Source organism: Pleurodeles waltl, chromosome 8 (assembly GCF_031143425.1).
Source record: "Pleurodeles waltl isolate 20211129_DDA chromosome 8, aPleWal1.hap1.20221129, whole genome shotgun sequence".
NCBI lineage: Eukaryota > Metazoa > Chordata > Amphibia > Caudata > Salamandridae > Pleurodeles > Pleurodeles waltl.
In genome coordinates this window covers 349642322-349657355 of record NC_090447.1, presented here as the reverse complement: position 1 = coordinate 349657355, position 15034 = coordinate 349642322, and the positions used below count along the sequence as shown (strand labels likewise).

The window sequence follows — 15034 nt, the reverse complement described above, 5'->3', positions numbered from 1 at the left end:
TGGCCACTGCAAGAAAAACAACCAATGTACCAGCATCATGACCACCTCCTGAAACAAAGAACAAAAGGTTTGGGATGGTGTGGTGAAAACTTTGAAACAGGACCCACAACTCAATGATGCATCGCCAAATCCAATGCTCTACCGAAAAGATACACCCACCAACACTGGGAATGGTGGGATAATTGCTTAAACGCCTGTCAGAAAAGGATCAAAAGAGAGCAGACTTGTTTGTAGAAGAGGGTAATACTAGAGCAAACACCGGCTTAAAATCTGCGCTAGAGGCAGCAGACACAGCAAACAGGCAGCTAGTTGTGGGAACAACACTAAGACACATCTGTCTATGAGTGTTTGGTTTTAAAAATGAGATGCAGATGAATATAAACAGCACCCCCTTTACTAGAGAGCAGCTCTTTGGCAGTGTGGTTGATGATACACTGCAACAATTAAAAAAGGATAATGAATCGCTAATCCACGGTGGCTTTGCCGCTTAGGGACCACCAGACAACAGGGTCTGTGCCCAGAGGAAAACAAACAGGAAAAGGAAGCTTTCAATCCACCAGTTCACAACAGATCTTCCTACAAACAAACAAAATGCAGTAAACAACAGAGCAGTGTCAATACCACGCAACGCAAAGGCAGTCCTTTCTCGGGCAAGAAATAGGGGATAACCACCCAGAGGAGCGTGCCGCGGATACAAGTGCCTCCACAATATAGAGTCCTCTCCGCATTACAGCTTCACTTCTTAAAGCTTCACTCCTTTCAGCAAAGTTAAAGATTTAACCAAGGACACTGCATAGATGACCGTTGAAGGACTCTTAAGTACATCGTTGAACACCTCCTGCGCCCTTTGTCAAACTCCTCTCAATTCTTTTACTTGCTGCCTCCCAATAGTTCTCCAAGGAGCTTACTTTTGCTTCAATGCAGCCAGAGGTTTTCTGGAATTTCCCTATTGCTACTGTCAAAAAGTTTCTTCATCGATTAAGGTCCGATTTCTCTTCGAACAGTCTCTTTACTCTCTTAGTTATCATCTCATGCTTTATGATGGGAGGTGGATGACCAAACATATTTCTTATTATAATCGGGCAATACTACCTTTCTCCTTGCTTATTGTGCTAGTCCACTGTCAAGCAACTATATATGTCTTCAAGAAGTAGTGACCAGTAGTTTGCAATAAACTGCTATTGAAATGTTATAGGTTACAGGCAGTGTCACAGATCTTTTGACACTATCACGCTGGCCGTGCTGCCTTACATTCCATAGTCAACTAACAGAATCCTACCATGATGAGCTTACCCAAAATTAATAACTCATCCAGTCCAGTATAGAGCTCCTCCCCAGTGCTCTCTAGTACCAGCAGGTCCAGAGCACAGGGCTCACCCTAGGCCTACAATATGTCTCCGCACCCCAAAACGTCAATCACTAGAAACTCAATTTTCTGTTTCCAAACAAGGGTCACAATCGGAGGCCACTATTCTTGCTGTACACCGATTGCCAGCACTTGTGGGTGTTTTGATGGCAAAGGCAGGAGGCTACAGGTCTCATAATGATAAAAACAACAGTCTGTATAAGGGATTTTGGAATCTGGAAAAGCACAACAACATTTTCTGCCAGTAAGTCTGAGCTTTGTATATATATCTGTGTCCACTGAGTTGGAAGAAGTCAGCTAACAACACCCTCTATGTTCCATCATTTTTCTAAAAATTTCACTTTTTGATTCATAGAATACTAGCAGAAGCAATGACTGAGTTCAGAACGCATGGGTCCCAAGTCACATTTCGGATGTCATTTCATCTTGGCAAGCTGTAGCAAAACAGATGACCAAAACAATGAAAGCTTATCTGTATTTGCACTATCATAAAAACACAAACATTCTTCATTTGACTCTTACCTCCATTCGAAGTCCTATAAACGGCATATTTGTGTCACACATGGCTACAAAGTGAGCAAGAACTTTATTGAAGGCACACATTTCTCCAGACCGTTTTGGTTTCTTTGGCTCTACTGGACCTTGATCCCCAGAAAGCTAGAATGAATACAAAGTAATGTTGCACATCAGCAAGGGATATGCAGAAAAATATTAAGCAAGGACACAAGAACCATTGGCAGAAAGCAAGTTAGAAAAGCTGACAAGAAAGAAGAACAGCCAATTAACTTAGTTTTGAATGACGTTTTTCTACCAGAAACAATGTAGATTGTATTTTGATAGATTGAATAAACTCATTGATAGCGGATGACTTACAATGGTGAAGTAGTGGATGATAAAAAGACAATACAATAAATGCCAATGTGAGTATTATTCTAGAATATGGATGCTAGAGTATGCGGTTTATCTAAAGAGTGAGGGAGGGGAGTGAGAGAAGGCTGGGGTATGTGTAGGCTGGTTCTCAAGTCTATTGGTGCACTAAGCGAGCAGACGTAAAGAGTTAAGTACGTTTTTGGCTCAAAGTTCGCTTAAGAGAACTTTCCAGGAAGAAGATGCCAAAAGTTAAGAGGCCTGAACTTCAGTAACTTGCAGTACTGTTTTGAGAGGAAAAAGGGTGAAAGGTTGGGGTTTGGCAGTACTCAAGTTGAGGCTTGTCAGGAAATGTCCTGATGCACTGCCTTGAACATAATAATGAAGAGCTTTGTACACTCCTTTTTGGAATAGGTAGCACCAGACAAATAGGTAAAAGGGGAAGGTGGGCATGTTTACGTTGAGAATGAAAACTGTGCAGTTACCAAAGTTCATTATTTTGTAGAGGAGCAAGGGATTGGCTAGGATGTTAGCAGAGGGCTAGAGTAAGCTAATGGCCAGAGTATTCATTATACACCTGGCAGTGTAAAGGGAGCTGTGAGTGTGTATTTCAAATGTTTGATACCAAAAACCTAGCGGAAGAGAAAAGGACAAAGAACATCAGTTGCAAATAAATTGTACTATGATTCCTGGAAGGGCTGAGAAGGTGAAGGAGAAAGGGATGCTTGCCTGGACAGGGTTATAGTTTTACCGTAGACCAGTAAATAGATCAATTCTGTCAAAGAAGAGTTGGACATGAGGGGATAGACAACTAGGCAAAATATAGAAGGCTGAAAGGTAAATCACAATCCTGGTTTCAAGATGAGAAGAGACCAATGGGAAGGGATGATGCATTGTGTGGTAGGAGAAGCTGTGGGTTATCATGACACTAAGTGAGGTGCTGCAAGGGAGAAAAGAACACAGGTTTGAGCTTAGATGGACATTAGGGCTATAGTAGGATAATGTGAGCAGCACAAGGAATTGGAAGATTAGGTGAAAGGGAGGTTGGATGAGAACCAGCTAAGAGCTGTAATGCAGTGCAGGCACACACAGATGTAAGAGTGGCTAGAACGGCAGAATTCTGTTGAAAGGTCAATAGTCTGGAAAGATGGAGAGAGGTGAGGTGACTGTAGGAGATAGTGATGAGGAAGTTAAACACTTTCACAGACAGTAGGCTTAGTAGAGTTTGATTGGTGGATTTCAGACTGCAATGAGTAAAATATGCGGTGGGACATCTCGGTCTGATTTAAAGCACAGTGGCTAGATGCCAGAGAGATGGCAGTGAGTGTAGAAATTGACAAGTTACGAACATACACTAGAGGAGAGTGCAATGGTCTTGACAATTTGAAGGGCTAAAAGCACAGGAGAGATTGGCAAACTATATATATATATATAAGTATGCAGGTGTAAGAATGGGCTTGACTGGGCAGGTGAAGAATAAGGAGGCCAAATGGGCAGTGCAACAGGAGTAATTGGGGAATATGGGTAAGGGTAAAGGATGAGGGCAGAGGAGGGTTGTCTCTCAAACTGATACTGGGAAAGAAGTTGGATTAAGCTGATCAGATTGTGCCAACAGGCAAACGCTGGCAATTTACTGTCAGTTGTGTGTTAACTAAAGGCCAAATGGAGAGTGCTAAATGTTTGGGGCTGGATAGGAACCATCCTCCAAATCCAGAGTTTGAGAGAGTGGATGATTAGTGTGATTCAGAGTTGTGCGTGTGGGTAGCGTTGAGTCAAAGTGAAAAGGGGACAGAAACTGCCAAAGACTAGACAACTGCATTCAATGTGTTGTCAGAGGTAGAATCATGAAGGCTGTTATTAAAGTGGGTAAGGCAATGAAGAGATTGAGTAAGAGAAGAAATCATTTTCAGTGACTGTGATTGCACATTGGATCCCATAGAGTAACACAGGCCAGGCCTAAAATCAACAGTATAAAATTAGATAAAATCTGTCAACATATTCAATTCAATATAATAAATAGCTTACTTAGCTTTGTTGTTAATCATTAACCACATTGAACATGTACATTAAAAAATTATGCTGAGTCAACATAAAACAGGGTATTACTTAATTACCAACTTTTGTTTTCTCAACTGCTACAAAAAAAAAATTGTAGGCACTTTGCAGACGACGCCTCAAAGTTCAGCGCAGTGTAAATGATCCTTTATCAACTTCACCCAATAGAAAATATCCTTTAAGAAATGATTGACGGGGTGTGGCTTGGGGTGTCAAGATGGCGGTTGCACTCAGAGTGTTCTGGACTCCTCTGTCAGCCGCCACCATCCTCGTCGATGCCGGCCAACAACTACACTTAATACACCTCCTCAGACCCCCAACCCCCTGCCGCCGTCACCATGCAGCCGAGGAGCCTCCTGGGATCGCTGCTGTCGGGGTAGAGGTGAAAGGGGTGACTGCTGGCAACGCAACCCTCCTCAAAATGGCCACTGTGCATGATCCTTAAGGCACTTGAGGCTGTGGCTGAGCCCCAGGTATTGCTACGCACATACCAGCCTCATCGGTCTACTGCTCTACCCATTGATTGCACTGGAGGCGAGGGTACTGCCAGAAACATATCCCGAAGTGCGGCCTCTTGGACACCTGGCAGCACCACGCTTGCCTCAGGATTAGGGTGACCTTTGGGCTGCAAGTTCGAACGAAAAAATATCCTCTGCCTCTATCTGCTAGCAGCGATTGCAGCAGAGCCACGCTGGTGATATCCCTGCCCGCCCGCTCTTCTGTCTGTCATAACTGGAGAGTCGCAGGCTCAAAATGAGGGCTAGCCCGCTCTAGTGCTCCTGCTGCACAACCCGACTCTGCTGGGGCTCTGGCCTGATCCAAGTCCTGCACGCCTCCAGGTAACAACCAGCAATCTCGCACCTGAGGGTAGCTGGGAGGGAGTTGCTGGTCTCCTTGACACCCCCTCCCTTTTCTCTCCCCCCCCTCAATGAGGCCAGGAGTGAAAGCTGCAGAACACGAGGGCAATTTACTAACTGCACCCCCTGGGGGACGCGGCCTTCCACCACATTGCAGCTGCCTTAGGACACTCGTTTTCAGCTGCCCCTGCTGCCACAGCTCCCCCCCCATTAGCCCTCCCCCACCCCTCCTTTCCCGCCCCACCTCAGATGGACCCACCTGTCTTGGTGCCCCTGGAGTTGTGCCTGCAGGAGCAGGGGAGTGAGTTTATGAGACGCATGTAGCCACATGAGACCATTCATGCTGGAGATGGCGTGCTGTTTTGCCTGCTTCTGACTGAGAGAAGACAAATTGAAAGGAATGCCAAGAATTCAGCACTCTTAGTCTGCGTAATAGATTTATTAAGGCACTTCCAAAAGGTCCGTACTGGGAAAGAATAATGTGAACGTTTATGTCAAATGCAGCAACACAAGTGCACTTTTGAAAATAATCACAGTGGTAGAATAATAATGATCACAGAAACAAAGACAATGCACTACTTTAACCATGGAAAATAAATAAATATATATGGAAAATGTCTGTTCGTGGCATTAGTCACTGCAGATTCACATGCTGTGCACAGTCTGCCATCTGGTGTTGGGCTCGGAGTGTTACAAGTTGTTTTTCTTCGAAGAAGTCTTTTCGAGTCACAAGACCGAGGGACTCCTCCTATTTCGATTTCATTGCGCATGGGCGTCGACTCCATCTTAGATTGTTTTCCCCGCAGAGGGTGAGGTAGGAGTTGTGTATGTTAGTAATAGTGCCCATGCAATGGAATGAATACGTATGTACATAATGAAGGTTAAAGTAATATATTTACAAATGACAAATGTTCAAGATCTACTTCTAAACGGCTACAGGCTCCCGGGGAGGCGGGTGGGCGCATGTGAATCTGCAGCGACTAATGCCACGAACAGATGTACACTAGGTAAGTGACATTTTCCGTTTGATGGCATGTGTAGCTGCAGATACACATGCTGTGCATAGACTAGTAAGCAGTTATCTCCCCAAAAGCGGTGGTTTAGCCTGTAGGAGTTGAAGTAGTTTGAAATAATGTTCTTAGTACAGCTTGACCTACTGTGGCTTGTTGTGCAGTTAACACATCTACACAGTAGTGCTTGGTAAATGTATGAGGCGTAGACCATGTTGCTGCCTTACATATTTCGTTCATTGGAATATTTCCTAGAAAGGCCATGGTAGCACCTTTCTTTCTGGTTGAGTGTGCCTTTGGTGTAATAGGCAGCTCTCTCTTTGCTTTAAGATAGCAGGTTTGAATACACTTAACTATCCACCTAGCAATGCCTTGTTTTGAAATTGGATTTCCTGTATGAGGTTTTTGAAAGGCAATAAATAGTTGTTTTGTTTTTCTAATTAGTTTTGTTCTGTCAATGTAGTACATTAGTGCTCTTTTGATGTCTAATGTATGTAGTGCTCTTTCAGCTACAGAATCTGGCTGCGGGAAGAACACTGGTAATTTTACTGTTTGATTTAAGTGGAACGGTGAGATAACCTTTGGTAAAAATGTTGGATTTGTCGTTAGAACTACTTTATTTTTATGTATTTGAATAAATGGTTCTTGTATGGTAAATGCTTGAATCTCACTCATTTTTCTTAGAGATGTGATGGCAATCAAAAATACAACTTTCCACGTTAAGTATTGCATTTCACAAGAATGCATGGGCTCAAAAGGTGGACCCATGAGTCTTGTTAAGACAATGTTGAGGTTCTATGAAGGAACAGGTGGTGTTCTTGGTGGTATAATTCTCTTTAGGCTTTCCATAAACGCTTTAATGACTGGTATTCTAAATAGTGAAGTTGAATGAGTAATTTGCAGGTAAGCTGATATTGCAGTGAGATGTATCTTTATGGAAGAGAAAGCTAGATTTGATTTTTGCAAATGTAGTAAATATCCTACTATATCTTTTGGAGATGCGTGTAATGGCTGAATTTGATTATTCTGGCAGTAATACACAAAACTTTTCCACTTGTTTGCATAGCAGTGTCTAGTGGTAGGTTTTCTAGCTTGTCTTATGACCTCCATACATTCTTGTGTGAGGTCTAAGTGTCCGAATTCTAGGATTTCAGGAGCCAAATTGCTAGATTCAAAGATGCTGGATTTGGATGTCTGATCTGTTGTTTGTGTTGTGTTAACAGATCTGGTCTGTTGGGTAGTTTGACATGAGGTACTACTGAAAGGTCTAGTAGTGTTGTGTACCAAGGTTGCCTTGCCCATGTTGGTGCTATTAGTATGAGTTTGAGTTTGTTTTGACTCAACCTGTTTACTAGATATGGAAGGAGAGGGAGAGGGGGAAAAGCGTACGCAAATATCCCTGACCAGTTCATCCATAGAGCATTGCCTTGGGATTGATCTTGTGGGTACCTGGATGCGAAGTTTTGGCATTTTGAGTTTTCCTTTGTTGCAAATAGATCTATTTGAGGTGTCCCCCAAATTTGAAAGTAATTGTTTAGTATTTGGGGGTGAATTTCCCATTCGTGGGTTTGTTGGTGATCTCGAGAGAGATTGTCTGCCAACTGGTTCTGAATCCCTGGAATAAATTGTGCTATTAGGCGAATGTGGTTGTGAATCGCCCAATGCCATATTTTTTGTGTTAGGAGGCACAACTGCGTCGAGTGTGTCCCTCCTTGTTTGTTTAGATAATACATTGTTGTCATGTTGTCTGTTTTGACAAGAATGTATTTTTGGGTTATTATGGGTTGAAATGCTTTCAGCGCCAGAAATACTGCTAACAGTTCTAAGTGATTTATGTGAAACTGCCTCTGATGTATGTCCCATTGTCCTTGGATGCTGTGTTGATTGAGGTGTGCTCCCCACCCTGTCATGGAAGCATCCGTCGTTATGACGTATTGTGGCACTGGGTCTTGGAAAGGCCGCCCTTGGTTTAAATTTGTACTGTTCCACCATAGAAGCGAGATGTATGTTTGGCGGTCTATCAACACCAGATCTAGAAGTTGACCCTGTGCTTGTGACCATTGTGATGCTAGGCACTGTTGTAAGGGCCGCATGTGCAATCTTGCGTTTGGGACAATGGCTATGCATGAAGACATCATGCCTAGGAGTTTCATTACCGTTTTGACTTGTATCTTGTGTGTTGGATGCATGGCCTGTATTACTTTGTGAAATGTTTGAACCCTTTGTGGACTTGGAGTGGCAATCCCTTTTGCTGTGTTGATTGTCGCTCCTAAGTATTGCAGTGTTTGACACGGCAAAAGGTGTGACTTCGCGTAGTTGATGGAGAAACCTAGCCTGTGAAGGGTCTGTATGACATATTTTGTGTGCTGTGAACACTGTCTTAGCATGTTGGTTTTGTTTAACCAGTCGTCTAAGTACGGGAACACATGTATTTGCTGCCTTCTGATATGTGCAGCTACCACTGCCAGGCATTTTGTAAAAACTCTTGGCGCAGTTGTTATTCCGAATGGCAACACTTTGAATTGGTAATGTATTCCTTGGAATACAAACCTTAGGTATTTCCTGTGTGAAGGATGTATTGGTATATGGAAATACGCATCTTTTAGGTCTAATGTTGTCATGTAGTCTTGCTGTTTGAGCAGTGGGATTACGTCTTGTAATGTGACCATGTGAAAGTGGTCTGATTTGATGTAGGTATTTAGTGTTCTGAGATCTAGTATTGGCCTCAGAGTTTTGTCCTTTTTGGGTATCAGAAAGTACAGTGAGTAAACTCCTGTGTTTTTTTTGTAGATTTGGTACTAATTCTATTGCGTCCTTTTGTAGCAATGCTTGAACTTCTATTCCTAGAAGATCTATATGTTGTTTTGACATATTGTGTGTTTTCGGTGGGTCGTTTGGAGGGAATTGGAGAAATTCTATAAAATAACCATGCTGGATAATTGCTAAGACCCAAGTGTCTGTTGTTATTTCCTCCCAAAGTTTGTAAAATTGGCTTAGTCTTCCCCCCACAGGTGTTATGTGATGGGGTTGTGTGACTTGTGAGTCACTGTTTATTTTGAGGAGTTTTGGGGCCTTGGAATCTTCCACGATTTCTTGGGAATTGGCCCCCTCTATATTGCCCCCGAAAACCTCCCCTCTGATATTGACCCTGGTAAGTAGGCCTTGTTTGTGAGGTTGTGGCTTCTGTGGGTTGACCTCGAAACCCTCCCCTAAAAGGTGTTTTTTTAAATGTGCCTCTGCTCTGCGGGGAGTAGGCGCCCATGGCTTTGGCTGTATCGGTGTCTTTTTTGAGTTTGTCAATGGCAGTGTCCACCTCCGGCCCAAACAATTGCAGTTCATTAAATGGCATATTGAGCACAGCTTGTTGGATTTCCGGCTTGAACCCTGAAGTGCGCAGCCATGCGTGCCTTCGTATCGTGATTGCAGTGTTTATTGTCCTCGCAGCTGTATCTGCTGCATCCATGGAAGACCGTATCTGATTATTTGAGATAGTTTGTCCCTCTTCCACCACCTGTTGCGCTCTTTTTTGGAACTCCTTGGGTAAGTGTTCGATGAAATGTTGCATTTCATCCCAATGAGCTCTGTCATATCTTGCCAAAAGTGCTTGTGAATTGGCAATACGCCATTGATTTGCTGCTTGTGCTGCAACCCTTTTTCCCGCTGCATCAAATTTGCGGCTCTCCTTGTCTGGAGGTGGTGCGTCTCCTGAGGTATGAGAGTTGGCTCTCTTACGAGCTGCCCCGACAACTACTGAGTCTGGTGTTAGTTGTGTTGTAATATAGATTGGATCTTTTGGCGGTGGCTTGTACTTTTTCTCCACCCTTGGAGTTATGGCTCTGCCTTTAACTGGATCCTGAAATATTTGTTTTGAATGTCTTAGCATTAGCATTCCTGGGAGCATGGGAAGGCTTTGGTACTGGCTATGGGTGGAGGATAGGGTGTTAAACAGAAAGTCATCCTCAATTGGTTCAGAATGTAAGGTGACGTTGTAAAATTCGGCTGCCCTTGCGACCACCTTTGTGTAGGATGTACTGTCCTCAGGTGGTGACGGTTTTGTAGGATAGGAGTCTGGGCTGTTGTCAGACACTGGAGCATCGTAAAGGTCCCATGCATCGGGATCATCCTGACTCATTGTAGTATGAGCTGGTGAGTGCATCAGTGGTGGAGTTGTTGCTGGTGATGCATGTATTGATGGTGGTGGAGACGGTGGTGGGGTTGCCTGTGGTTGCTTGTCCTTTTGTTGAAAGGCAAGTTTCCTTTTTATTTTGATTGGGGGAAGAGTGGTTATCTTCCCTGTGTCCTCATGAATATGAAGCCTTCTTTGCGTGTAGTCAGGCTCTACAGCTTGAAGCTCCTCTCCAAATCTATGTAATTGGGAGGTTAATCCTTGTTCCTCTGTACAGGAACTAGTTTTCGGCTCCGAGGCTGGATGTTTCGGAAGCGAAACCTTTTCGGAAGTCTTTTTAGGCTCCGAAGAAACCTTCTTTGTTTTCGGCGTGGTGTCTCGGTGCCGAAATTCTTCGGTGCCGCTGTCTCTGTGCCGAAGTTTCTCGGAGCCGCTGTCTCGGCTCCGAGGTTGCTGTGTGGCGGTATCTCGACCGGAGTCGGATGACTTAGACACCAGCATGCCCTTTTTCGGTGCCTTGGATGGGTCACCTTTTTTTCGGGTTAAGCCATGGCCTGTTGGCGGTGGCGTCCCCTGGGCTTGTGTGGACTTCTCGTGAGTCTTGATTTTTGACGTCTTACTCACGGTTTTGGGTGTTTCTTCGGCGTCGAGTTCTTCAGAATCCGACTCGTGGACGGAGAAAGCTTCTTCTTCCTCCTCGAAACGATCTTGACCTGTCGGCGTGGGCGCCATTTGTAGTCTCCTGGCTCTTCGGTCTCTCAGCGTCTTCCTCGACCGAAACGCTCGACAGGCTTCACAAGTATCCTCCTTGTGCTCGGGGGACAAGCACAAGTTACAGACCAGATGGTGATCCGTATACTTGTGATGGCATTTTGGGCAGAAGCGGAATGGGGTCCGTTCCATCAGCCTTGAAGTCGCACGTGGCCGGGCCGACCAGGCCCCGACGGGGGATCGAAAAAAACCCAAAGGGCCACCGGAGCTCTTCAAAATTCGGTGTCGATTTGTTCTAACTAACCCGATACCGAACGCAAACAATACCGACGTTTTTTTCCGAGATTCTAACTAACTTTCCGACCCGAAACACGGAGCGAAAAGGAACACGTCCGAACCCGATGGCGGAAAAAAAACAATCTAAGATGGAGTCGACGCCCATGCGCAATGGAATCGAAATAGGAGGAGTCCCTCGGTCTCGTGACTCGAAAAGACTTCTTCGAAGAAAAACAACTTGTAACACTCCGAGCCCAACACCAGATGGAGGACTGTGCACAGCATGTGTATCTGCAGCTACACATGCCATAGAACATATATATATATAGTGATTATATATTCTTGCATAAAAGATAAAAGTAAGAATTCAAAATACATCACCATGGGGCTTGACACAGACATTATCTCTTTGTCAGCTTCAAGTTGTGAACCCAAACGACCGCAAAAAGAGAGAACTACCCACAATGGGATCTGAGCAAGGCACCCTCTCCCGAAAATGAGTTCTGTCTAACCCTGGTTGTCAAGTTTCCCTCTTATATACTTTAAACAAGCTGGAGGGGAGAATTCTAGAAACTTCCCCTCCCGTACAGTAAGTGGTTGTTCAAACGCTGGCTGTACCAGGTCAGTGTTGAAAGAGCACGTTTAGAGATTGGCCACATTCCAAGGTGCACTCCCAAGACCAAACTGTTCCCTGCCATACAATAAACCTTCTCTGGTACATCTTTATCTCTCCCTTACTCCTAGATGTTATGTTCCTGCCTTGGTGAGAACGAGATAGAGGAGTGAAAAACATGTTGCGCGCAGAAAAATACCTGACGGTGTGTGAAGCTAAGCTAAGCACAAAATGGAATCAGTGTTCAAGATGGAGCAACACGTTAAAAAAAGATAGCATTACACTATCCCTGGCTGCCGGCTGCGCAGCCTAGTGTATCGTACACCCTCCGGATAGGAGAGCTGGTCTGTGGATGCTGCTGCGGAGCAGACCCTCCCTCCAGGCATTGGGGCCTGGAGCTGCATGGCACACTGCTGCTGCTGGAGGACGCTTTGCTGGAGCGACGTCACCCGTACCTTGGGGTCGTGCAGACAAAGACAGAGCTGTGGAGACAGGGACAGACAGCTGTGGAGGAAGGTCAAGGGGTACAGACTTACCTTCACAGACACAGAGTTCAGGTGGTGCTGCTCCTAGAAACGCATCTATCAGAAGACGAGGTCCACACATTACAAAAGAAATGGAGGGGCCAACTGTATTCCACCACATATTCAACATTCGCTAGGGGAGTTCTTATTTGGGTGGCTCCGCAGGTCCCATTCCGGGTCCAGGGATTTCAGGCCGATGTCAATGGCAGGTACCAGCTGGCACACGGCCTATTGGACAGTAAGGAAATATACTTACTGAATGTACATGCCCCGAATACAGACAATGGTAATTCCTTCCTAGAGCTAGAGAAAGAATTGATTTTATACATAGGCACACCCCTATTGTGGGCCAATGATTTTAACTGAGTTCTAGATGGTAGCCTAGATAGACACACTTTGTATGAAGCTGGCCCTTTATGTGGTATGTGAATACCGTCTAAAGGGTCCAGGGGTTCCCCAGAGAGTGGACAGTGCTCGCTATGCAATCCCAAAGTGTTCTATTTAGGGGTAGTGTGGTCAAGCAGCCTTAGGCAAAACAGAGAGGAGTGCAAGACATCTACAAATACACACAACAGTCAATAAATGAGACACATGGCTCAAGAAGGAGATTCACACCAATTTATACAAGTAGCAGGTATCTTTATGTATGTTTAGGCATCAGAGAAAAATCATTCGGGTGAGTACGTTTTTAAATGGGAATTACTTTCACTTTAAAAGTGGACACCGTACAATTTCTGAGTTCTGCAATGATATCCTATGGAAGGAAAAACAGGTTCTGCAAACAGGTAAAGTTTAGCGACATACAAGACCCATCTCCTGAGGTTAGGGTGAGTAGTGGGCAAACGCCATGTCAGCACCCACAGTACACCCTCAGCGGCACTGGGGCGGCCGTTTGAAGACTACAAAATAGCATTGGGTGCCCAATGCGTTCCTGTGGAGAGTGGTCACTGCCAAAAGAGGCTGCAGGCTCTGGCCAGGAGGCCAGTCGGCTGAACCAACAACGAGGCTCAGGCCTCACGATGCTCGGGTACAGGCAGGCCCCTTTGGTCCTCTTCTCCATGGTCAGGGGCGACATGTGCAGAGGTGTCCTTAGGTGTTTGGTCTTTCTGATCTTAGCTGTCGCAGTAGAGGGGGCCTGCGTGGAAAGGTAGCCTGCAGTGTAGGGGAGTTCAGGAGGGGTGAAGCCATCATGTACTCAGACTCTGAAGGGCTGGGGGAACTTTGTTGGCAGTGGTGATCCACTTCAATTCAGGTTGGAGACGGCGGGAGCAGTGGCAAGTTCGGGTGTCAGGTTTTGGTGGATCCAGAGGCTTCAGAGTCCCTTCTTTTGGAGTTTGTTGGAGAACAGGTCTGCTGTTCACGGGGGGTCTTGAGTCTTTTTCAAAGGCAGGCAGTCCTCCCAGGTTTATGGAGTCACAGCTGCAGGACGAACCGTCTTTGGTGCAGATTTCAATGAGGGATGCAGACAGGCCAGCGGGGTTGGTTCCAGGTTAGCTGCTTTTCTCCTCTACTGCTTCTGCGGCTCTTTGGTGTCTGTGGTCATCTTAGGTTGTAAGGATTGACTTCTCCTGTGCCAGGGTCTACTCTAAATACTGCATTTAGGGATGTTAGGGGTGTGTAGGGTAGCAGCCAATGGACTACTGATCCTTGGGTCTATATGACCACTTCCTGTGGGAAGTGGGCATAATCCTGTCCTAGAATTCCTGAGTATGCCATCACCAAGATGGCTAGTTCTGAAAAATTGTGTCCAACTCGCAGTAGCCCACCTTAGGTGTGGTACTAGCCTGGGGGTGGCACGCCAACCTGACTAGCTAATTTTCCCACCAGTCCAGGTGCCAAATGCGCTTCTGGAAAGGGGCGTGGGTTCCTCTCCTGTGAGGGAAGCCAGATTTGCATTTCAAAAGTGGTAGCCCTTTGAGGCTTGCTGCCTTAGGAAGACCAATCGGCAGTTCATCCTGTGGGAGGGGGTGTTACACCATCCTCCCGGACAGGCTTTTCTTCTGGGCCACCTCAGAGCAGAAGGCTCTCACCCTAGCGGGGCAGAAAAGTCTCCGGTGACAGACTGGCAGAAACTGGTCAGCGAGCACACCAGAGGCTCGTAGGGTTTCAGGGGCACCTCAAAGGTGCCCTCTGGTTGCATGTACTGGTAAATCCAAAACAGGCATCAGTGTGGGTTCACCAATACAAGATGTTTGATACCAAACTTCCCTATCTTCAACGGAGCCATCATGAAGCTGGTGAACTCGTATTGGCCAGTGTCCAGCACAAATATTTTAAATGGCTTCCCTGGTCCCTTAATATCTCTGAGAATTGACAATGACATAGCAGGGGCATATCTGCTCATATTAAAGCACCATGTCTTAGGGCTGTAAGGCCTGCTAGAGGGGTGACTTACATATACCGCATGCAGTGTTAGGGGACATGCCACACGGTCTGTGTCTCATGTCTGCACCAAGACAAGCAGCCTACAATGACAGACAGTCATGTGCTTGGTGAGGGGCCCCTTAGGATGGCAGAAGTCGTGCTGCAGCCCTTAAGGACCTTCTTTAGTACCTCAGGCCCTAGGTACCAGGAATACCATTTAACAGAGACTTACAGTGGGTGCTAAAGGTTTTGCCAATTGGGGAAA

The 15034-nt window shown here is 45.5% G+C and overlaps 1 protein-coding gene across 2 annotated transcripts in view; it reads right to left on the bottom strand.

The window, feature by feature from the left end:
* MED14 (mediator complex subunit 14) overlaps positions 1–15034 on the bottom strand; it is an 801766-nt gene that overhangs the window by 496469 nt on the left and 290263 nt on the right. For both annotated transcript variants that reach the window (XM_069204216.1, XM_069204217.1), the window contains exon 15: positions 1889–2023. In XM_069204216.1, the coding sequence (XP_069060317.1) occupies positions 1889–2023 (135 nt within the window). The remainder of the gene's footprint in view (positions 1–1888; positions 2024–15034) is intronic.